This window comes from Nomascus leucogenys, chromosome 1a (genome assembly GCF_006542625.1).
Source record: "Nomascus leucogenys isolate Asia chromosome 1a, Asia_NLE_v1, whole genome shotgun sequence".
NCBI lineage: Eukaryota > Metazoa > Chordata > Mammalia > Primates > Hylobatidae > Nomascus > Nomascus leucogenys.
Window position 1 is genome coordinate 38,795,114 of NC_044381.1, and position 25,216 is coordinate 38,820,329.

Below are 25,216 nucleotides of genomic sequence, written 5' to 3' on the forward strand. Positions count from 1 at the left end.
TCAGATTGCCAGGCCCCACCACCAGAGTTTCTCAGTAAGTCTGGGGCCAGGGCTGAGAATGTGCACTTCAGGGCAGTTCCCAGTGATGGTGGTCCGTGGGCCACACTGCGAATCATTGCTTAAACGAGTTGGATTCCTTCTCATTTACTAGCTTAAAAAATGATAGTACACTGACCTTCGAAGTAGAAGCGTGCAGGATCTCCTGTGAGCTGAAACAGCTAGGCTTTGGGAAGTGAATTCTTCACCATGAGGTTACAGAAGCCCTGCTTTAGGAGCTGTTAGGTGCTGGTGGCAGAGTCCTAACTAGCTTTAGAATCATCTGAACTGGATCTCACGTGTCTAATGCCACCATCCTCTGTTTTTGCTGTAGGTTTTGCCATTTCTCGCTCTTGGTGTTGGTGTGGATGATGTTTTTCTTCTGGCCCACGCCTTCAGTGAAACCGGACAGAATAAAAGAATCCCTTTTGAGGTAATGCAAAAACAAAAGAAGAGAGTTTTGGGGACATCGCAGCTTCCTCTCTTCCTGAGTATTTGTCCTTTAATTTTCCTCAGTCTGACCCAGTAAAGATTTCAGTCCCATGTCAGATGATGTGTCACTGGCTGCCAGTCAGTGAAGTAAGCTGGAAGACTCTCAGGACATGTATTTGCTATGAGAAGTCCCAAGAGCTGCATTTGGGGTGCCTTTAGGAATACGGGTGTTTGTTTTAATGTGACACTTTACCCCTAACTGCCATACCTTTCCAGAGCCTGCATTTGCTTCTCTGGAGATGTCTGTCACTTAGCCATCACCTCTCTCCACTCCCTTTTAAAATTATACTTAAGCGCTAAGTCATTATCTTGCAGCTTTCTGCTCTGGATGCTAATAACCATGAAGAATTGATGACTCTGTAGATAGTACTGAATAATGCTGGTGTTAGGGGGTAAGGCAGGTGTGGCTCTTTCTCTTTCCCTAATGCCAGCATGATAAGCTGTAATAACAGTTCTGTTATTCTGCCACATATCTGCTCACACAGTCTGTGCTCCAAGGGGACCCTGTCCAGTGCAGCTCTCAGTGCTGTGGTTTCTTATTCCCAGGACAGGACCGGGGAGTGCCTGAAGCGCACAGGAGCCAGCGTGGCCCTCACGTCCATCAGCAATGTCACAGCCTTCTTCATGGCCGCGTTAATCCCAATTCCCGCTCTGCGGGCGTTCTCCCTCCAGGTGAGCTTCCGGTGATGAAGGCTGCGGTGATCCTGAGCGGGGCACTGACTTCCAGCATCCCATGTCTGCGGTCTCTGCTAAGGCACTTCAGTTACTCATGAAGTGAAATAGAAATGCCTGTGTTTGAGGCTCTGTTTAACTGGGTGGATGCTTCTTTAAGCTTATAACCCTGACACTCCCTCTAAAAAACTAAGCCCTTCTGGAGTTTTTCCTTCCTTTCTAGCCCTATGAAGCCCAGATGGCTGTTGCCTTGTAGAGTGGCCATGTCCTTTATGCATGGCTTTCGGGGCTACTCCGTGTTGCCCTCTGGGGTCACCAGCACTGCAGCCAGCTTCTAGGCCATCCCCTGCTTCCAAACACCACTCCCAGTACCTGCACTTACCCCCTCTCCCGCTGCCCACCTCATCCCAAACAGGCCACCTTTTCTTTCGCTTTTGCCAAAGCAGCCCCAACCCAAGACAGTATTAAGCTTGAGGTCGCGTGTCAGACGGCACTGCAGGACTGGCACTGGTCGCGTGTCAGACGGCACTGCGAACTGGCCAGGCTGCCGTGGAGAATTTCCTGCAGGGTGCTCCTCAGTGGGCCCTTGCTTTCCACCTCCCTTTCCTAAGTTGGCCGCCACAATCTTTCCTGTCCCCTCTTCTCTTTCCTTTTGGTCCCCTGCTCCCCTCTCAGGCTGCCCAAGCAGACTCACGATCCCTCTCACCTTCCCATGCAGAGCATGTGGGCCCCTCGTGACTTGTCCTCTCCTTCCAGACCAGGCCCTGTCACCCCCAGAGGCCGTCAGGGTATTTTCTAATCGAGACTCAGCTTCTGTGAATTGTAAGCACAGACAGTTCCCTGGGATGGGTATAGAGCTGTAGTACGTTCTGCGCCTGGAGTAAATTACTGACATCGCCCTTGAGTTACCTGAAATTCGTAGGAATCCTAAAATTAGTTACTGCAGCCAGTAAAGCAGAGACTTCACCAGTTTGTGCCATGGTCTTACTCAGTGCAAAGTGGCCTGGAGTTTTGATATCTCAAGATGTTGTGGGGGTTTTGTGAATTAATTTCAAATTTTAAAACCTCAGTTGTTTCCCCTTTCTCTGTGATGATATGATGTCTAATTCTCAAGCTGGCCAGGTTGTTAAAGGAAATGACTTCTGTGTCACTTTTTCACTTGTTGTTAGGATGCCCGGCACACTCAAACAGCTTTACTCTACTCACCAAGAGCTCCTGCAGATGCGAGCAGGAAGAGAAATTGACCAGTCTGGCATCTGGTTTCTGTTTATATTTTGTCAATATGTTTAGCTCTTTCCTAGTCTTTACATTTGTCATATAAGAGGAACCAATCAATCACGTATTTGAATGTCATTTTGCTAGTAACCAAGAGGCCTGGGCAACTACTGATCCTACTGGGTTTGGGAATGGAGGCATCTTTAGTATTTAGTGTGAGGCACAGCTGGAGAAAAGATTCTATGCCAATTGCCGTAACCGCCAGCCCCAAAAGAAACATAAAAAGAAAAGAAAACAGGGTTTATTTGTATTATAAATTTATATAGAAGTAAAAATGGTGAATCAATGAAAAACGTTCAGATCTGATGCTCAAACCAAAGCACAGGACAAGGAAACTCTCTCTGATTGCTCAGTGGCATGAAAGGTGAACCAGACTCGCAGTGCAGCTGAAGTTGTAGAATGCCTTTGTGCGCAGGTGTGCGTCTGCTCAGCACTCTGTGGTACCCCAGTCTCATTTCACGTGCAACAGGTGCTGGTATTGAGAAACTGTTCTAGAGTCTTACAGTCTTGGGACCCTGTCTGCCCATTCTCTCTCCTCTCCCCTTCTTTTCTGCTTGCCTTTTTGCTCACTGTCTTTCTATATCTGCTCACACTCCTTCTTTTCTTCTTTTCTCTCTCATTCTCTCCTCTCCTCTCTTAGTACATACTGATGGCTCATCGAGGCCGACTCTCCTTTAATGATACCCTATGGTGTGGTGGTCTGAAAAGCTACATGAGGTTTCCTTACGAGGAGTAGCCTTATAGAAAATCCAGTGCGCTAAGTTCTCCCAAGGTAAGCACCTTACAGAGACAAAAATGAGTACTGTTGGTTTTTGTGTTTCTGTTTCAAAGCACCGCAGTATCATTGTAGAAAATTGCAACTATAGCTTCCAAGAGTCCTCATCTTATTGAAGAATACCTCCTCATGACACTAGTTAATTCTCTGTCAAAAGAAAAAAGGAGTGCTGGGCACAGTGGCTCACGCCTGTAATCCCAGCACTTTGGGAGGCCGAGACGGGAGGATCACGAGGTCAGGAGATCGAGACCATCCTGGCCAACATGGTGAAACCCCATCTCTACTAAAAATACAAAATTAGCCGGGCGCAGTGGCTCACGCCTGTAATCCCAGCTACTCGGGAGGCTGAGGCAGGAGAATCGCTTGAACCCAGGAGGTGGAGGTTGCGGTGAGCTGAGATCGTGCCATTGCACTCCAGCCTGGGTGACAGAGCAAGACTCTGTCTCAAAAAAAAAAAAAATAGGATAGAAAATGCAAGGAAAAGAGAGAGCGTGCAATGATTTTTGCAGTGGCCATCAGAAAATTTTCCCTGGTTCTGTTTTAAATGTATTGACCCTCAAAATTGGCCATTATGTAGCTTCTCTTTCCGTTGATGAACAGTATCACGTTTGATTCTGGGTGTTCAGTTGTGTTTATATTTGCAAGATGCTACAGATTAAACATCAAAAGGGAGTGACCCAAGGTGGTTCTGTCCAATAGTAAACCTGCGTTACCTTCAGAATTTTCCATATAAAACTCCTCCAATTTTGTAGCCTGACCAAATAATTAGATATTTTTTTCCACAAGGAACCTGTCTTAAACCTCAACAGCCTTTATCCATCTGCCTAAATGCCATCTCTACACCAGAAATCACTGGCATCAGCTGTAATTCTTTGTAATTAACTAGGGCTTGCTGGTAGCCCAGTAGTGTTTATTCTTCAATGAAAACTCAAAGAATAGAACCCCTTGTTGTTCTGTCTGGTCTAGGAGGGTTCAACTGGAACCTCCTCTGCACGTGTCCCAGCCTTAGCTGCTTTGAGGGGATGGGGCATTTCCTATGAGCACAATAACTAGAATTGATTCACAGTTGCAGTATCATCCCCATCGTCTTCTCTGGTTTACTTACACTCTCTTGCCTTTGCGACAACCCTTTTCGCTTTCTGAGCAGCCCTTGCTGGTTGTTTTACTATTGGTGTATACCTAGGGACCTGGTGTTGAGAAAATACTCCCCTATACATGTAGGTTATGAGAAAGGCAGTAAGACGGGATGCTACTTGAGGTTCTTCCCTCATCCCTTCATTTCCGTCACAGACACGGAGCAAGGTGCCCAGCAGACTTCTCTGACCGATGAGGCCGGCAGGTGCCCATGCCTGTGCCCATGGGGCTCCCTGTGTCACGAACCTCTGCTCTCCTCATCCTCATGAACACCTGCCCAAATCGGGATGCCCAGGGTCTCTTCTCTACATTCCACTCCTCAATTCTAAACATGACTGATTTTAAAAGCTAAAAGGATTCGGCCCCCAGGATTACATGCTCCTGGAAAATCTCCGTTAGAATCCTACCTGTTCTTCCTGCCATCCCCTGCTGTCTCATGGTCAGGTGTCCTAACCCCATCCACAGACATCCTCTCAGTAAGGGACCAGATCTCACAAAACTCCCAGTTCTCAGCTGAGCTGGGGGCTTGGCATCAAGTCTTTGTTTGATCTGATTTACTGGATAATCTCAGGCAGGTGACTTGACTGCACTTCAGGGACTTTATCAGGTAATACTGTCAAGAGCAGTGAGAACCTCCTGTTTGCTATGAATCAGGTATGAACGATCTGATCTTCATAGCTTCTCCTTTCTCTTCCCCAAAGTGAATTTCAAACCCCTGCAGTACAGAGGTGCTTGAGCCAGGTGTCTCCTCCTGCACACTCTGTGTTTTTTTCACAGGGAGCACTTGCCATTCCCCTGCTCCTAACTGATCTCTTTTTTCTTTTTCTTTTTTTTTTTTTTTTTTTTGAGACGGAGTCTCACTCTTTTTGCCCAGGCTGGAGTGCAATGGTGCGATCTCAGCTCACCACAACCTCCGCCTCCTGGGTTCAAGCAATTCTCCTGCCTCAGCCTCCCGAGTAGCTGGGATTACGGGCATGCACCACCACGCCTGGCTAACTTCTTATTTTTGGTAGAGATGGGTTTCTCCATGTTGGTCAGGCTGGTCTCGAACTCCAACCTCAGGTGATCCGCCCGCCTCGGCCTCCCACAGTGCTGGGATTACAGGCGTGAGCCACTGTGCCCGGCCCTCTTTTTCATCTTCTAAACCCTGCGGAAGCCTCTCCCGGGAAGCCTGCCTTGACTGACCACCCCTCCACCCCACTGAGCTGCTCTGCAGCCTGGCACCTGCCTTCATGACGCCATCCATCATTCGAGATTGTCATTTGTGTATAGATCTGGCTCTGTGAGAATTGAGAGTAGGATTTTGTCTTATTTATCTTTGTGTCTCCAGCACCCAGCACAGTACTAGACTTTTCTTTTTAAAAGATCTCTCTCTTTCTCAGGTAAATTCTCTTGTCACAGTGGTGATGAGCTTATTTGTGTAGGTCTATCAGACAGGTCTTAAATACCTTAGAGTGGTAAGCTAACATGCTTCATATTTTTCAATTGATGAAGGATTTTCAAGATAGACCAGGAAGAAAGAGGTTAGGTAGTTTTTAGAAGAAGACCCTTGACAGGGAATTAATTATTGGAAGACATCTCTCCAGAACTCAGGCTTGCTGGTTCACCTTCAGCATAAACTCACAATTCCCATCCAAAGCCCTTTGTGGAAGTTCTCCCTGGATTGTGTTAGGTGCCAGTTATAGCCACGTTTTCTTTCCTCACCCTAGGATATTTATCAGTTTGAGGTTTGTGAACTAAGCAGTTCTTTGAGAAGCTTCGTTTTTTTATTTTCTTTCTTCCTTTTTTTTTTTTTTTTTTTTGAGACAGACTCTCACTCTCACCCAGGCTGGAGTGCAGTGGTGCAATCTTGGGTCACTGCAACCTCCATCACCCAGGTTCAAGCGATTCTCCTGCCTCAGCCTCCCGAGTAGCTGGAACTACAGGCGTGCGCCACCACACTCAGCTAATTTTTTGTGTGTTTTTAGTAGAGACGGGGTTTCACTGTGTTAGCCAGGATAGTCTTGATCTCCTGACCTCGTGATCCACCCGCCTCGGCCTCCCAAAGTGCTGGGACTATAGGCGTGAGCCACCGCGCCTGGCCTCGTTTTTTATTTTCAAGCCATGTCTGGCAATTTCCTGGCTCCTCAGCATTGCCAGTGCGTTTCTCTGTGGTGCCCCTTCTGCCATGCCCTTCCGAGCTGGGTCGACTTTCCACCGGCCTCTGTTGGCTTCCCCTATTAACAGCCCAATTTAGTAATTTTTACTAGGTCAGCAGGAGATTTGCCAACGCACTGCAGAATCTAGCCCTGTGTTTATTCTAGGTTATGGAGTGACTTTTGAATCTGTACTTATTTATTCTGCGTACTATAATCACACACAGGAATTTCTTTCTGCTTAACTCTCCTTGACCTTTTGTGTTTCTTGCTCTCATACCCCACAGTCTACTCCAGAGGCAATTTGGAATGTGCCTATTAAAACCTCAGAGGACACGTGTGAAATTGTATTTCACGTTTTAAAGGGGGACATTTTGATATACTCGATCCGCTTTATATAAAAATGTTTAACTGTAAAATCAGGGTCGTGTGACCTTTTGGAAGCATTCTGGAAGGGAACTGCTTCTGTTTGTTTTAAATTCTATCTCGAGTGTGCTGTCTGTTCTGCCTTTGTGGATTTGGTTTGGTTAGGTTACTAGCAACACGTTAGTTTAGTTCCCAGGTTTGTGCCTTATCAGTTTATGGAATTATTAGAGATAGAAAGGCCCAGAAATAGTCAAGACTATTCCTGTCAAATAGGCTCTTGATGATGTAGCAAAAGAAACTCTTAACATCTGTCACAGTTTCAAACACTTCAAGAGGAAAGGGAAAGAAAAATATTGTTTAAAAGCATCTCTATTTTCAAAGCAGTCTCTGATTGGGCGGAGGCATGTTGGTGACCTCTGAATTTTTTTTCTGCTCCCAGGCAGCGGTAGTAGTGGTGTTCAATTTTGCCATGGTTCTGCTCATTTTTCCTGCAATTCTCAGCATGGATTTATATCGACGGGAGGACAGGAGACTGGATATTTTCTGCTGTTTTACAAGGTACATTTTCAGACTGCTGTGGCCTTTTGATTGGGTGCAGAATAGTGCTGTGAGAGAACTCTTTCAGCCTGTGGACTTATAAAGGAATGTGGGTAACGGGGTTTGTGCTGCTGTGGAGAACGTAGGGGAGAGATTGGACAGAGGCTGCTTCCCTAGGGGGACATCAGAGTCCCTGGGCTTCCTTCTCCCCTGCCCCAGCTGAACAGTCTCACAGCCCTCAAGATGCTGGTACCAATGACCCCTTTTTCCATCATGAACTGATGTTGCCGATTGTAGGAATGTTTCATATCTCTGCGTTAGAGCAGAACAAGATTGAAAAACACCCATCTAGAAAATATATAGTCCTTTGATGGTAGTTTGGTTTTGTTTGGAATTGTGCTTTGAAGGATTCGTCATCATGGAACTTGCTTTTGAAACCCAAATTTAGGATCAGTCCTCCATGTGGCCTCCTCAGACTGACTTTTATCTAGTTCACTGGGCGATGAACTAGGTGATGTTATCAACCAGGCGATGTTTCTGGAGTTCAGCAATGTGATGTTTCTCTCCTAAGTCAGAGCTGTGTAAAATGGGTATTCTCTGTACACAGTGAAAAATGGCAGAATGAAAGCACCATTTCCCTGTTTCAGCATAACATTGCAACATGTTTCCCCTCCTTTCAGCCCCTGCGTCAGCAGAGTGATTCAGGTTGAACCTCAGGCCTACACCGACACACACGACAATACCCGCTACAGCCCCCCACCCCCCTACAGCAGCCACAGCTTTGCCCACGAAACACAGATTACCATGCAGTCCACTGTCCAGCTCCGCACGGAGTACGACCCCCACACGCACGTGTACTACACCACCGCCGAGCCGTGCTCTGAGATCTCCGTGCAGCCCGTCACCGTGACACAGGACACCCTCAGCTGCCAGAGCCCAGAGAGCACCAGCTCCACAAGGGACCTGCTCTCCCAGTTCTCCGACTCCAGCCTCCACTGCCTCGAGCCCCCCTGTACCAAGTGGACACTCTCATCTTTTGCTGAGAAGCACTATGCTCCTTTCCTCTTGAAACCAAAAGCCAAGGTAATCTGCCATAACTTAAGACTCTTCCTGTCTTCAAAAAATAACAGAACCTTTGGAGTTCATCAAATTGCTTCTACTTTTCTTTTTCCTTAAAAAAAAAAAATTCATATAAGTATGATATATTTCAGTCCTCCAAAAGTCAATGCTTTTAGAGCATAGGGCCATTTTAATGAGGTCATATTCCATGGGAGTGAACCTCTATGCAGCAAGTCTTTTTATGAATGAGGTTATTTAAAAATGTGATTATTGCCACTTGCGGTGGCTCATGCCTGTTATCCCAGCGCTTTGGGAGGCTGAGGTAGGAGGATTGTTTGAGCCAGGAGTTCAAGAACAGCCTAGGCAACAAAGGACGACCCTGTCTCTACAAAATATTTTAAAAATTAGCCAGGGACAGGTGTGGTGGCTCACGCCTGTAATCCCAGCACTCTGGGAGGCCAAGGCCAGCAGATTGCTTGAACCCAGGAGTTTGAGACCAGCCCAGGCAACATGGTGAAACTCCATCTCTACAAAAAATTGCCTGGGCATGGTGATGTGCCTATAGTCCCAGCTGCTTAGGAGGCTGAGGTGGGAGGATCACTGAGCCCAGGGAGTCAAGGCTACAGTGAGCCGTGATGCTGCCACTTCATTCAAGCCTGGGTGACAGAGTGAGACCCTGTCTCAAAAGAGAGGAAAAAAAAAAGGCATGGTGCTGTGTACCTGTAGTCCTAGCTACTCGGGCAGCTGAGACAGGAGGATCATCTGAGCCCAGGAGTTGGAGGCAACAGTGAGCCCTGATCATGCCACTACACTCCATCCTGGGAGACAGAGTGAGATCTCAACTCAGATATATAACAAAGCAAGGCTGGGCACGGTGGCTCCCGCCTGTAATCCCAGCACTTTGGGAGGCCAAGGCGGGTGGATCACCCTAGGTCAGGAGTTCAAGACCAGCCTGGCCAACATGGTGAAACCCTGTCTCTACTAAAAATACAAAAAAAATAGCCAGGCGTGGTGGTGCACACCTGTAATCCCAGCTACTTAGGAGGCTGAGGCACGAGAATTGCTTGAACCTGGGAGGTGGAGGTTATGGTGAGCCGAGATGGCACCACTGCACTCCAGCCTGGGCAACACAAGACTGTCTCAAAAAATTTTATATATATATATATATAAAACAAAACAAAATAAAAATGTGATTACTATGATTTTATCCTTTTTCCTATGGGAGAACAACCCCTACAAGCTAAATCAGGTCAAGTGTGGTGGTGAAAACAAGGTATTAACTAAACAGCTTCTGTTTGTCCAGGAAGAGTCAGTGGGGTCTGACCTTGTGCCTCTTCTGTTCCAGGTAGTGGTGATCTTCCTTTTTCTGGGCTTGCTGGGGGTCAGCCTTTATGGGACCACCCGAGTGAGAGACGGGCTGGACCTTACGGACATTGTACCTCGGGAAACCAGAGAATATGACTTTATTGCTGCACAATTCAAATACTTTTCTTTCTACAACATGTATATAGTCACCCAGAAAGCAGACTACCCGAATATCCAGCACTTACTTTACGACCTTCACAGGAGTTTCAGTAACGTGAAGTATGTCATGTTGGAAGAAAACAAACAGCTTCCCAAAATGTGGCTGCACTACTTCAGAGACTGGCTTCAGGGTAAGACGCCATGGGAGGGCTTTCGTCCTTTCGGTCTTTTGCGTGTTCAGCTTCAACAGGTTCCTTTGTCATGATTATGAAGGCATTAGATTAGAATGTAACACTGATGTGTTTCATGGACTTTTAAGAGTTGCTCAAGATTCTTACATGAACTGTTTCTGCAGCAGCCTCCCAGATCTGGCTTTTACCTATAAAATGATGCAGATAATTCAGATGAGCTTCTGTGAGAATGTACAAGTGCACGTCAGGAAAAGGGGAGCGTGTTGTAACAGGTGGAGCCGAGGCTTCTGGTGCTGTTTCCTCTTGGATAGATGGTGGCTAGTTTGGTGACCACATGAAATCAAAGTGCGGCTGGGATTTCCAGACTGATTGTCAAATTATAGCTTATTGCACCAGGAGATGCTAGATAAGCAGTGGACATAGTCTTAAACTCCATATTTTGACCATCTCTTTAAAAATTGTTTATTTCTAATTGACTTTGTTTTTAGAGCAGTTTTAGGTTCCCAGGAAAATTGAGCAGAAGGTGCTGAGATGGGCCATATCCCCCTTCCTCACCCACGCACAGCCCCCCCAACTGTAAACATCCCGCACCAGAGGGATGCATTTGTTACAGCTGATGAACCTGCACATTATTACCCAGGCTCCATAGTTTATGGTTGGGTTCATTTTGACCATTTTTTGATTTGGTACTTGAAGTAAAGTTATAAATGCTTAATCACATTTCACATTATTTTATAAATAATCAAATTCTGTTTTAAAATGCCTTTCTTGGTGGGGCACAGTGGCTCACGCCTGTAATCCCAGCACTTTGGGATGCCAAGGTGGGCAGATCACCTGAAGTCAGGAGTTCGAGACCAGCCTGGCCTACATGGTGAAACCCCATCTCTAATAAAAATACAAAAATTAGCTGGACGTGCTGGTGGGTGCCTGTAATTCCAGCTACTCAGGAGACTGAGGCAGGAGAATCGCTTGAACCTGGGAGATGGAGGTTGCGGTGAGCCTAGATTGTGACATTGCATTCCAGCCTGGGCGACAAGAGCGAGACTCCATCTCCAAAAATAACAAAGTGCCTTTATTGGCTTCTTCGCTCTTAGAAATGTTTCTAGGAAATATTCGTCAGCTGGAGGGAAGAAAAAAGGCTAAATTTTCTCCTGACTGACTGCACATAAATGTATGCAGTGATTCCAAGAACATCTGTTCATTTATTCTGCGTTGACACATGCAAAGCCAAGTAGAGAATCAGGATAATTATCCACCCAATTCAAGCAAAAACACTTTTACTGGAGTACCAAATCATTGTGGCCCCCAACATTTTTTGGCTTGGATTATCCAAATGATTGTCTTAATTTCCCACTTAATTAGGCTTGTTTAAACACAGATGTAAGTGCCTTTTTTGGTCTGAAGTCAATACACTTGTATGTAAAGACTCAGCAGCCAGTTTCCCTGAGAGTTTGCAGGAAATGGTCAACAACTTGAGGTTGGTGGAGGATGGTTCCATACAGCTTCTGGCCTTGACTTGTGTTTACCAGAACTTTGTGCCTACATGTACACCCAATTTGACTTTCCTTTTGGAGGAAGGTAAAGAGAACATGCCATGATTATTATTTATTAACACCCTCCTGAGACGAACATGAATTTGTTCCAAGTTTTATTTTTCACATTTAGTTTAGAAGCAATGGTTTTTGGGATAATGAGTTAAAAGAGAGACAGCGAAGAGAGTCCCTGCTTTTCATTTTCCCCCCATTGACCAAAGACATGCAAATAACTTGCCACAAATGACAAAGAGATCTGCTGTGCCCTGCCAGTCTCTGAGCAGAGGAGGGTTATTGTAGAGTGTATTTCAGTGTCTTTGGCCATTGCTCTGGAGGCCCAGTGTGGCATGTTAGGCAGGGATTGGGAAGTGGGTAAAGGGGGATTGTCTCGAGGCAGTGCAAAGGGTTAACCTTTTTATAGAGCATTATAGATCATCTCTATACATTTCTTCATTTATAGATGTAAAGCAGCTGGACTTGAGATTTTTTTTTAAGGTGCATTTGAATCATGTTTTGATTGCTATGTGAACAGCATACACCTAGACCAAGTGAGATCCATTGGTGCTAAGCAATCAGGGTCCCAGGTAGCCCTGGGACTCCATGACTGACTCTTAACAGGGTCTGCTAGAGCACTCAATACAGAATGACCAGACACTGGAGCCCTTTGCTGCCTATACGTTTTTCAGGCCTGTTGAGTCGTTGATGTGGTCTTTGAACATTTTCTACAAGGAAACAATTATCCTTGAGTCAGCTTTCCTTGCTAACATTTTTGTGTGGCTTTTAAATGGTGGGAGCCTCACTGGTTTTTAATGGAATTCCCATTAAAACTATGTCATCTCATTGGTCTTTATCAACATTCCAATAGTTTGTCTTTGATTTTTTTTACTCCTAAAACTATATAATGGTTAATTTCAAAACTATCCCACATGTCACATCTTAAAACATACATGCAAATAAAGCGGAGTCAGATAAAAACCATGCCTTGAATCATGTGAAAATTTGTTCATTTTTATTTCACACTGGATTATGCAAACAAAATTTGATTAACATTTTACTTCTAGGGTCCCATAGCTGAAGGAAAATGGGCAATTGGGTTATTCCTTTGGCCCAGAACTTTACACTAGAAAATAATTATTGGCACAAAATATTCATAAGGGGAGAACTTCCAGCTAAGATACTAAATTAAGGTTTGCTGTAAAATAAGTAAAATGTCACAATTTTCTAGAGTGTGCATGCATTGGAATATGAAGCACTGGCTAAAGGGCAGTGGAAACCCAACCTTATCCCTTGTTTTGTGTCCAGGGTCGTACCTTGTACATGTGCTTAGGCCAGCCCCTTGTGACTTGAGCTTTTTGGTGATTAGTCAGAAAATACTGGAGTAATGGGGAAAGAACTTAACTGTTCCAGAAAGTCGATGACTGTTTCATATTCATCTTTGAATCCCCAGTAGAGTGAATGGCACCTAAGGGACCAGCAGTGTGGATTCTGAGTTGAATTGAGTTTCCAGCAAGGCTGACCTCCCGAAATAGGATCTTTCTTCCTTGTTTCACCCTCGGTGTCCCAAAAGTCTTTGTGTGTGAATATCGTAAAACCGCCCTCAGATTTTGGGGATCCTGTTTGCCACCAGATGTTGCTGATGCTGGAGTTGAACCTGCTTGTCTTACTCATGCCTTTGACACATCCTTGGGTACCATGGTGTGTCCCGGCATCATAGGCCAGTGAGTGGCTCCAGCTGCCTCTGGTGACTTGCTGCCTGGGTTTGAGCTCCATCCAACACTCACCTGCTGGGTGGCCTCCTCCAGTCTCCCCTTTCCAAGCCTCAGTTCCTCCATCTGTGAAGCCGGAGTGATTAACTCTAACGGGGCTGTCCCTTGGTTGCCGTGGGATGCCCAGCACCACCCCACACTCACCAAGTGTGAGCCTCTCTTCAGGATTAGCTGGTTAAGGGAGAGGGGCTTAAAGCCCAGGACACGTCATGACATCATGAAAATTGTTACGGCTAGGAAAACAGACGAGGCCTCCCTTTTTGAGGGGAAAGGAGGAGCAGTAATTTTTCTTCTCCTGTTTTATTTTTTTTCAAAAACAGGAAGAAAGGGCTTTCAGTAATAAAATAACATCTGCTCAGTACCCTGTGTGTGCATGCCTCCCTAGGAAAACCCGTCTGTCTGAGAGGTGCACGGCCCACCCGGTGGTCTCCTGTCCCGTCTCCCCTCCACGCTCACCCTGACAGGGCCTCCTTTCACCACCGAGTCCACTGTCATCCCCAAATTGTTCCTCTAGCCAGTAGTGTCAGAAGGAGGGTTTCGCTTCTTAGAGAGACAGAAGGGGGCCTGTGCTCCCCCTCCCTCCCTCCACTTCAGACCCCAAGAGCTTAACCATTCTGAGCACTAACGCAACCAGATTTTTTTTTTGAAGCCTTTGAAGTCATCTAAGGCATGTCCTGAAATGAAATAAACCCTTCTCCCTTCTTACTAGCCGTGTCCAACCCATACATGTACAGCTTGTTCAAAAGCTGTGGTTTCCTGAGTTGCTGGGGCTTGGGAGCTCTACTTGGGAGGTGGCTGGGAGGGGCAGGGGTGGGTGAGGGGGTGGGGGTGTCCCGGAGAGCGTGCACACCAGCCAGCGCTCAGACGCTCAGACCCTAAGGCCGGGTCACCGGGGCCCTGTTTTCTCTTCCAGCACGCTTATCTCTTTACAGCTGCAGCCAAACCGTCAGGTCTGTAATGATGGTTTTGATTACTGAGGCCAAGCGCAGCTGTGTGTGGTGGGCTGGCGGGCTCACCCATCCCCCAGGCCCAAAAAGCTCTTTCCTCCCCCTCCCCGGCTTGTGGTTTGTCATCTGTTCTCACAGAGCCTCCTTGTATTGGCCTGTGGCTTCCTGTTTTCAATCGGATCCAAATTTACCCTGTGAGGTATTTCCCTGCGCGCACACGAGCGCCTTCCCTTCCTTCTCCTCCACCCCCTTTCCTGAGGAAGGGTGGCAGAGAGGAAGAGAGCAGTCGAGAGTGAATAGGTGTTGGCTGTGATCTTTACACAACCTGGCAGCGGATCCCACAGCTTGTGTTAGCTCCACAAGTCGAACAGATGGAACAAATTGACAGAATCGTGTTCGCTCACCCTGGGCTCCAGAAGCAGCTGAGCTGCTGTTTGAAGTTGGGAGTTTGAATGTGCTTTTTCCCCTCTGCGTGGAATTTCTGGTTGTATTGAAGAACCCATGACTTAGCACCCCGAGTGGCACGAAACGGTTAATGACCCTGGTGCGTGTCTTTCCGTCGCACTCTTGCCTTCTTTTGTAATGGTCATGGGGCAAAAGGAGGAGGGAGAGTGGTTTTTCTTAAGATAATATATGAGTATTTGTTTCATAGAAACAGGTAATCTCCTTCCCCCTTTTGAGCAGTGGCTGGCAGCAGCTGCAGTTCATTCATGAAAGATCCAGTGCTTTCAGTCAAAGTGGATGTGGAACACAGAGGATGTGTTTCTGATGGACGTCTAAGAGCCCCCTACCCTGCTCACTCTCCTTAGCCCACCCCGCTAGGACCAGGGTCCTTCTGGCTGCGAGTTATAATGTGTTACAATCATTTGCCATTTCTAGGACTTCAGGATGCATTTGACAGTGACTGGGAAACCGGGAAAATCATGCCAAACAATTACAAGAATGGATCAGATGATGGAGTCCTTGCCTACAAACTCCTGGTGCAAACCGGCAGCCGCGATAAGCCCATCGACATCAGCCAGGTACTCCAGCTGCTGGGCACCGAGGGTGCTTCCGGGGCTGCTTGACAGCATGTGACCCCACCCTGTGCTCTCTGGAAACCTGAGGCACTGGGAGCTGGTAGAAAGAATATTGGGTCACTCTAATTCACCTCCTCCCACCAGCTAATTGTGTTACCTCAGGCCAGCCAGTGCACCTCACTTTCCTCATCTGTCAAATAGGACAGGCGTGTTCCTACCGCCAGAGCAATTGTCAGAATAAAGTGCAGCTAAGAGAGTGCAGGCTCTTTCCAATGTTAGAAATGCAGCGGCGTGTGATTCTTTCAGTTCTAGGACTCGGTACTATGTTGGTCTTGATGGTATTCAAGCTTGGAAAGATGGATTTCTTGGGTAGCAGTCATCTGGATGAGCAGAATTTGGGGTAGGTGGGTGGGTTAGGAGATTGGAGAGGTGACAGAAGGATGGGAAGATTTGTTACATTTGAGATCTTTGGGTGGCCCTGGCCCCAGGAGTAGACAGATCGCTCTGTGATGAGTGAAGCAAACGGAAATATGCACCCTTGGAATCAGAGTGGCCGTGCCATTCTGCTCACTCCTGCAGTAATAACTGTTTCTGTTTGGGAATCATATTCCCCACCTGTGTTTGCATCTTCTTGCTGCCATTTGGATTCCAGCATACCCCTTTTGGCTCCGCAGGTGTGTTCAGGAGTGTGTTTGGACTCCTCCGATTGCATGGGGCCCGGGCTACCTCAGCTTCCTCGGAGCCTCTTCCCTTCGCTCTTTGTAGCTTGCTTGCTTCACCTTCAGGCAGAAAACTGTCATGCTAATGATCTTCTCAGCAGCTATGTTTATTGTCTCCCCTTTTTTGCTGGCATTCAAGGTGACAGATTTACAAAGTACATTGTTCAGATTTGTTATGGAGTGTGAAACTCTGAGCTCACAGCAGCAGGCAGCAGACCGTCACGTTTCCCAAGGATGCGGGCAGAGGAGTCTGCCTCAGAGACACCAGGGAGGTGCCCAGGCAGCAGGGCTGGGTGAGGGACCAGGGACACTGTGGGACAAATGGGATTGGGCCAGATCCCCAGATACCATTTCCTCCTCCCGGGAGGGAGAAAGGCGTGCCACATGCATGGAGGCCACGGGCTGAGCTGTTTGATTCCAGGGATGTGTTGAGGACATACAGTTGTTACATGTCCTGTGGATTAATTGAATCCAGATCCCCAAAATCCAGTTCTCTCACTCTCTCCCTGCTCCTTCTTCCTTCACTCCTTCTCTAGGAGCCGCTGTCACTGGTGTTTTTCATTTTGTTTAAAAAAGACCCAAAGCGAGGAATGAGGCCTGAATCTAAAATAAACAGGAAACAGAATTTTTCTATGTATATAAAATGTACATACACATACTGAGTCCCACAGAGCTCCCCACCTCAGCAAAGCCCACAAGCCCTCCTGCCGAGGGAGCACATTTGGCCACGCAGAGGACGTGGCATGCCGAGTACTACGACCTCCGAGAATAAGATCACCTGGTGAGGCTTGAGGGTGTGCACTCGTCCCTTGCACTTTCTGGCGCTGGGCATTTTTTGAATCCACAGGTCATAGGAGGCTAGTGTTAGCAAAATTTATACAGATGTTGTTTTATTTTTATAGCTCTCCTCCATTTACTGGGTGGCATTTCCTTCAGTGTTAACAACAGAGGTTAACTGCACACAGACGTGCATGGGGATTCTTGCCAGGTTTCTCCCCCTTCCCCTCCTATAAATATGTTTCTCCAGATTGTTCATTCTCTGCCTTGGCTGCAGACGGTCTTTTAGCATTCAGATTTAATTGGTTCAGCCAATTCCTGGGCCATCTGCAGAACTGTGTTTGTTATAAACACGCCAGTGATTGCATCCTCTGATAAGTGTACATTGAAAGAAATCAAAGGTGTTCTGATGGGATTTTCGACACTTTCAACAGTGGGCATTCTATTCTTTGTTGTAATGCTGTGTGAAGCTCAGCTTCTGTGCTCTCAAGGCAGAACTGTGTTTACCCCCAACCCCATTCTCAAAGGCCTCTGTTCTTCCCGTTTTTGTAGTTGACTAAACAGCGTCTGGTGGATGCAGATGGCATCATTAATCCCAGCGCTTTCTACATCTACCTGACGGCTTGGGTCAGCAACGACCCCGTCGCGTATGCTGCTTCCCAGGCCAACATCCGGCCACACCGACCGGAATGGGTCCACGACAAAGCCGACTACATGCCTGAAACAAGGCTGAGAAGTAAGTAGCGTTTTATCGGGGGTCTGGGAACTTACAGAGGTGCTTCCCTGGTTCTCCAAACTCAGCAACAGCCTTCGTCCATTGACACTACCCAGGGTTCAAAAGTGTAAACAGAACAATCTATTTCTTCTCGTTTAAAACTCCGGGAGACAGACGAGGATGTGTAATGGGATACAACCCCGCACTCTATCATGTTGGGAAATAAGTGTCTCATCTCCGTTTGTAGCTTCAATGCTAAGACGTTCATTAGGCGTTGCTCTCGCATGCCAGCTGTTCCCTGTGAACACCGGGGACGCCTCCAGGTTGAGTGTTATTTTACTATTACAGAGTTTTATCGCTAGGGATTATATGTTTATCTTAACTTTGTCAACTCTGGTGTTGAAGGGATTTTTGGCACATTGGGTCATTCCTATAAGCCACCAAGCACCTGCACTCTGTCAAAGCTGTTTAAACCGGAGCAGAAAAGTCTGTGTACAACAGTGTCCTCTTCCTTTCACCTCTCAGCCCAGAGTTTGAAAGGTGGTTCTGTATGGATTTCATTTGCATTTCTGGTGGAGATATTAGTAGCGTATGCTTTGGATACTGGGCCAAGGGAGGATGTGAGAAAGAAGACGGGTCCCCTTGCAAACATGGCTGGAGACTCAGTGAGTAGTGCTTCCCCAGATCCAAACCCCAGAGCCCTGTGGCAGGCAGCCAAGGCTTGTCTTAATGAAAATTTATAGTTGAGATTATAATAGGGCAAATCATGTTTAGCAAGTCAACTGAATGACCCCAGAGGGTCTGGAACACACAACGGCAGTAACTAAATGCTTGTTGTGTAAGGATTTCTTCCCCTGTTGCTGAAGACTTAGCATTGCATTAGAAAAGAAGCATACAAGGTTGAAGTTTGTTCAGGCACTAAAAGGATAAGTGAAGCATTTTTCTCAGGAAAGCATGACTCTAGAGTTCTTTTGCTCTTGCAAGTGATTGAATAAAACTGTGTGAACTTGGTATTTTCATATGTGTCAAGGGAACAAAAAATGTTCCCAAAATGTAAGCCTGGAGTTTTTAGACCCCTCGCAAAGAATGACTGCTGGAAGATTAAAATCAAATGTTAAAAAATATACACATCACAGAGTTAAGCATTTTTAAACCAAATGGGAAGATCGTAAAGGCCTGGAGGCTATGATCAGCATTGTTTGTCCTTTGTATCATGTAGAAGAGCAGTCAGTAAGCTTTCATGCAAAGTTCTTCTCTCTTTCCATTGAAACTGTGACGCTGCTCTCCCCTGGGCCGCTCCTAACCTGTGCCCTTCTCTGTCCAGTCCCGGCAGCAGAGCCCATCGAGTATGCCCAGTTCCCTTTCTACCTCAACGGCTTGCGGGACACCTCAGACTTTGTGGAGGCAATTGAAAAAGTAAGGACCATCTGCAGCAACTATACGAGCCTGGGGCTGTCCAGTTACCCCAACGGCTACCCCTTCCTCTTCTGGGAGCAGTACATCGGCCTCCGCCACTGGCTGCTGCTGTTCATCAGCGTGGTGTTGGCCTGCACATTCCTCGTGTGCGCCGTCTTCCTTCTGAACCCCTGGACGGCTGGGATCATTGTGAGTGTATTATAAGGGGCTTTGTGGAAGTCAAATTCCTTTCAGCATAGCTCTTTCTGCAGCCGGGAAGTTTTGTTTATGTCTGGGCCTCTGGAGGAGGGTATAGCTTGCATCATCCGTAATATATTTATTCTACTCGAGGTGGTGAGGTCCATGGTTAAGGTAGAACCTCTAATGGCCTTATTCTTAGGTCCTCTCTCCCGTAGCTTGAAGATTTTTGTGGAAAGATAGGGGACTTTTTAAAGCGCACTTTCCATCACAGCTCTGAGCATTTATTAAATCAAAACACTCAAAGCCTAGCTCATTTTTTCTTTAATTGAAAAGTGTCATTTTGTGACCTCATCCAGGCCTAATAATAACATAGCAGGTTCTTCTACATTTAACATGAAAGGACAGTCAGAGAAGTTAGTGATATATGGAGAAAATGATTTTGTGTGTTTTAAGTCCTGGGGGGAAATGATAAACTAATATTACGAACCTGTTTTTTGGCATCCCTTCTCCAAAATACTCTCAGATTTGACATAAGTTTCATGTAGAGTCTAATAAACCCTGGCAGTGTTTAAATTCTGTGAACTATGGTATAGCCTTTAAAATGCCAAAATTATAAAAACAGAGGCTAGATTTTGTGTCTGCACCATGAGTCTGTGCAGCAGGTACGTTAAAAGGTAAATGTTTAGTCTGTGAGAGTTTTCATGGCACTTAGCAATTGATGTTGTCCATCTTTCATCATTCCTTCCCCTCCCTCCACCTCTGCCCACCACCCACCCCCAGAGAAGAAAGATCATTTTTCTCCTTCTCTTCCATCTGGGTAACTTGTTGTTTATTTGTATCTTCTCCCCTTTGGACCAAGAAACTCCAAATCTAACTCACAGATTTTATTTCCATTTCCCCACAAATTTTTACGAGGAAGATGAAAGGCAAGAAGCTTTTCCTTGGATTTTAACAGTTGGCTCAGTCCACCCCAGCTGTCCCCAGCTCTTCAAAGTGCAGGGGTCCTGTAACCTGACAGTGTCAGCTGATGACAACCTCCCTGCTTACCTGGCCCCCACATCATCTTCGCTTAGCCTACAGGTTCACCCCACAAAAGCAAAACTACTTTCACCTGCAAGAACTTCTATTCACCCCGTCCTATCAGCTTTCTTTAGAATGGAGAGTTAGGCAACCAAAAACTTAATGATGGGTTCACGGATGGTCTCTGGCGGCTGAGACCCAAGCAGGAGGAGAGATGGATCTTGTTGTAAACTGTGTGAAATTCGCAGCTAAGTGATGCGGCCATCCTTGTGCAATTCCTCGTGGATTGCTCTGGTGGAGTTGTTCTGTATGTTTTTTGCTTTCTGGAGAAGGTATATTGGAAAATAATTTGCATTAGAACACTCTACTTTGCCTTCTACAGCTTTACACATCAGCTGTCCCACAGTCTCCCTTCCCAGCGGGAAGATGAATTAGGCAGTAAAGGTGGTGTCCAGAGTTAAAGCAAGTCAGTCCATTCATTGTTTTGATCTGAACTGAGGACACCTTAGCCCTCTGGCGACCTCCCTTGTGGGCAGCCTCGGAGGGTGACCTGCCCACCCACTGACCACTGTGTGCCCTGCTCTAGGTGATGGTCCTGGCGCTGATGACGGTCGAGCTCTTCGGCATGATGGGCCTCATCGGAATTAAGCTCAGCGCCGTGCCCGTGGTCATCCTGATCGCTTCTGTTGGCATAGGAGTGGAGTTCACCGTTCACGTTGCTTTGGTATGGGAGACATCTGAAGCAAAACCTTTGTGAAAAAACAACCCATTTCCTCTGGCTCTGTTTGTCTCCAAGTGGGAACCTTGGCATTCTCCCTGTGCGTGGCAGTGAAAAGGCCTCAGGGCACAGGGGCCCCCTAGGAGAGCCTGCAAGATTTCTGGATTCCTTTCTCTCGAGGGAGGCTAAGGAGATGGGTGTGGAAGGTACATGGCAGTGGGCCCTGTCAGCCGTAGGCAGTGCAGGGTTGGTGTGTTGGAGTGGGCCTGGAAGGGCCATGCTCACCTGACGTTGACTGTCATTATACCCCCACGATTCCTGACGCTATGACGTTTGTTCATAAGGTGGATTATGTGGTGTGTGGGTGGGCATACACAGAGTTTTAAAAACAACAGGAACAGTGGGGATAAAATGAAACCACACTCACAGGCTTGGGGATGGCATCACTGAGGGTGAGGTGAGCTGGCAGCCAAGGAAGTACCCTCAGGCTTAGGAGTGAAGGCTCCATTGTTCAGCCCCGGGGAACTGGCTCTTCTACCTAAGCCCACCCAGCTCCTCAGACCTCCCAGCCTCTACATTCATGATAGCAGAAAGTAAGAGAACCAGTGTTGCTTTCAACAGACATTTTTTCCCCTCTCTTTTTCTCTACCTTGCCCTGTGAATGCTTTGTTGGAGGTAATTAAACTTCAGAAGGAATCTTTAGTCCAAGAGATAAATCTGTTATATACATTTATCAAAGAATTATCCAAAACCTCACAACTGTGTAAATTATGTTCCATCTGCAGATTAGAGCCTAAGAACTTGGGGTTATCAGTAGGCATTCAGTAAGTAAATGCGTTCACCTATTAAATACCGACGTGCGAAATGCCCTAGCTAGGAAGCCAGCACTGGGCTTGGACCAAATCACTTCCGCCGTGCTTTTGCAATCTCCAGCACAGGTTTCCTTTGGGCTCAGCACATGGCACATGCATGTCTCCACGTAGGCTGCAGCCTTGTGCCTTCTGCAGTCTTTCCAGGGCTACTGTGATACAATTGAGAGATTGTAAACTTTTGTGTTTTGGAAGGAATGCTGTGTTGAAGTTATCCCATTTTTTTACAGTGTATCATAAAAAGCCAATAATATAGAAATAGTATTCTCTAAATTTTGAGCCTGCTCAAATTATTTTCTTCCTTTGAGCTAGGAGGAGGGACTATTTTTTAAAAGAGTGCCAGCCTAGAGTTTAGAAAACCCATAATTCCAATACAGTTCTTCAAAAGGGAGATAAATTTGCATGTGAGTTAAGAATCCACAAGTTACTTTATTCTGATGCAAATGGAAACCACCTTTTTTGGAAGCTAGCATGGCAAATGGGTATCCCAGAGCAGATTTTTACCATGGAAATACTAACTACAGTCTTTAAACTCTAGGACTTCTAGTCCAAGTCATTTTCAGTATTCTGATCCTCTATGTGAAATTGCATTTAGAGTTGGCAGTTACTGCTCTTTCAAGGTTTGTAAAATGGTAGAATAAGGCTGTGAAGAAGACTCTTCTTTCATGAATGTCTTTAGGAAATCAGTGGGTTCCCGTTCATTTGCTGTCTCAGTAACATAGAAACAGCGTATGACAGGGTAGTCACAACTTGGCCCTTATGGCCTCATGGCCCAAATATGACGCAAGCCAGCATGGCTGAAAACTTCCTTGGTGCCTTGCCCCAAGAGCAGAAGGCAGCCATATTGACCCTAATGTCTTTACCAACTCTGAAAGAGTAGAACCTGTTTGAGAGAAAAGTATGAAAACTCTTAGCACACCTTTGTATATTTGTTTTTTTCATCTGTTAAGGAGAACGACCGTCTCAGTCCTTCCGCAGGGAGGTAAGGGATAGAAACACATCCTGCCAAAGACACCCAGCCCTCTCCCCTCGGCATAACCCAGAGCAGCCTGAACTTCAGAGAGAACTTGTGCCAGGCTCAACACTCCCTGCAGGGGTCACACGTTCAGGCCAACAGTCTGATCTTCCAGAATTTACTCTGCAAAGTTCTCATTTAGTATCAACAGCATTTCTGGCCTAGGAGAGCTTTAGGATTGCAGGAAGAGACAGGGATGTGTCCACACAGGGTTCAAAAGGGCTTGATTCAAATGTATGATCCTGTGTATTTCTTGCAATACACTCATAGTGCTTAGATGTACTACAAACATAGCCTGAAACAGTGACAGAAGGTCTCACCTCTGCATAATCGTGAGGAAGTGTGTGTAGCACCCAATTGCTTGGGACAGTGAGCTAAGCTCTTGGCCATTCAATGCATTAGCTAGAATCCTGTTGCTGTGGGAACTGGAGGTCTCATGTGTGAGCGGTGTGAGATCATTTAAACGGGGGAAGACTTCGGGGTGAGTAGCAGTGAAAAGAAGGGGACATTTCTGTCCATTTTTATATAGTTTTGGTTTTACTGTGTTCAAGATTTATGTCAACACCAAATATGACCCAGTGTCATGAGGTCATCTTAGTTTAAGTAGGTGCAGCTAGTTGAGCTACTCCGATTACACGTTCTAGCAACTAAAACAGTAAGATGTGAGCAGTTCTGAGAGCTTGTAACATTTAGGACAGAGCTGAGCATTTACCAGGTGAAGTCCAGCAACCTGATCTTGTGAACATCCTCATTGCACAGGCCTTTCTGACGGCCATCGGCGACAAGAACCGCAGGGCTGTGCTTGCCCTGGAGCACATGTTTGCACCCGTCCTGGATGGCGCCGTGTCCACTCTGCTGGGAGTGCTGATGCTTGCGGGATCTGAGTTCGACTTCATTGTCAGGTAAGCAGGCATGTGCGAGGAGACATGTTTTAGAAATCATTGTGATTGGACTGGGTGCAGTGGCTCACGCCTGTAATCCCAGCACTTTGGGAGGCCGAGGCGGGTGGATCACAAGGTCAAGGAGTTCAAGACCAGCCTGGCCAAGATGGTGAAACCCCATCTCTACTCAAAATACAAAAATCAGCCAGGCGTGGTGGTGGGTGCCTGTAATCCCAGCTACTTGGGAGGCTGAGGCAGAGAATTGCTCGAACTCGGGAGGCGGAGGTTGCAGTGAGCTGAGATTGCGCCACTACACTCCAGCCTGGGTGACAGAGCAAGACTCTGTCTCAAAAAAAAAAAAAAAAAAAAAAAAACCATTGTTATTAGCTCAGGTGATCTTCGTTGCTTATTTCCTTCTGTATCTGGTAGATTGCAGCACCTCATCATTGTGACTCTGCTTTCTTTTGAACTTGTTAACGTAGAGATACTCGGAGGTATAAAGACAAGCTCTCTTCTAGAGCTGTCTTGGGGAATATCTTGAAAACAGAAGATAAAGGATTTGGGGCTGGCAGCAAAGACAACTCTGCAGCTTGAAGCCAAAGGATCACCCAATAGGTGGCCCGTTACTGTTGTCTCGGGTTAGAAACACGGCAGAAAGAGATGCCAGATTTGACCTATGCTCCCTCTCCTTCAAACTGTAGAAAGGAAAACTTAAAAATACCTAAAATTGTCATCTGACTTTATTCTTTTAAGAAGTGAAAATGACATGCTCAGATTTCATATTCGAGTCCCCACAATTAGGAAGCATTTAGCATTGGACTTTGGTGTCAACTCTTGGGAATCTAAGCCTAGTTTGGATCTCAAGGCAAGTCGTTTCCAGTTGATTTAATTAAGAATATGACTTTGTGAAATATAAAAGAACAGCGAGTTTTCCTTTTGAAAAGAATTTGAGAACTGCAGAGGAGGAAACCACTTGCTTCTTTGAGCAGCCTCCATGGCTTTGTGAGGGACCAGCTCTTGGATGGAACTCTGCTACTTTATGGAACGCTAAGGCCAGAGTCACCAATAAATAAAAGTCCAGGATTAGAGCCATGACAGGGCAGAACCAGATGTGAGAAATGATTGGTTTGTTTGGCACACTTCAGTACTGAGAGGTGGTGTGTGTGTGTGTGTGTGTGTGTGTGTGTCAGAGAGAGAGATAGGCTTCTCATCTTCAAGTAAAAGAAGAGGGTTTCAACTAGAAGTTTTAGCCAAAGTTTTATTACGGGAAAGAGATGACTCCATTGGTTGGCCTGCGGCATAGCCACTGGGCAATTTGGCATCGTGGAGGCCGCCTTCTTAGAATGAGTGCCAAGCTTGCTTGTTGTAGTTTTTGCATAGAGTGAATGGTGAAGTGGAATCGCTGTAGACCAGCGCTTCTCACACCGATGTGCTGAGGAATCATCTGAGGCTCTAAGTGCAGGGCCGATTTCGGGGGGCAGAGAGCGGGAGGTGGGATGAGGGCTG

The 25,216-nt window shown here is 46.4% G+C and overlaps 1 protein-coding gene across 4 annotated transcripts in view; it reads left to right on the top strand.

Annotated features, from left to right (window-relative positions):
- The window catches only part of PTCH1 (patched 1), a 74,033-nt gene that overhangs the window by 40,200 nt on the left and 8,617 nt on the right, over window positions 1-25,216 (top strand). For all 4 annotated transcript variants that reach the window (XR_004027021.1, XM_030800111.1, XM_030800040.1 and 1 more), the window contains exons 11-20: window positions 371-469; window positions 1,075-1,200; window positions 7,325-7,443; window positions 8,103-8,505; window positions 9,827-10,136; window positions 15,261-15,403; window positions 17,449-17,632; window positions 18,936-19,216; window positions 20,814-20,951; window positions 23,589-23,731. Coding sequence is in view for 3 of the 4 variants with exons in the window: in XM_030800111.1 (XP_030655971.1) it covers window positions 371-469; window positions 1,075-1,200; window positions 7,325-7,443; window positions 8,103-8,505; window positions 9,827-10,136; window positions 15,261-15,403; window positions 17,449-17,632; window positions 18,936-19,216; window positions 20,814-20,951; window positions 23,589-23,731 (1,946 nt within the window). In the remaining variant the exon portion in view is untranslated. The remainder of the gene's footprint in view (window positions 1-370; window positions 470-1,074; window positions 1,201-7,324; window positions 7,444-8,102; window positions 8,506-9,826; window positions 10,137-15,260; window positions 15,404-17,448; window positions 17,633-18,935; window positions 19,217-20,813; window positions 20,952-23,588; window positions 23,732-25,216) is intronic.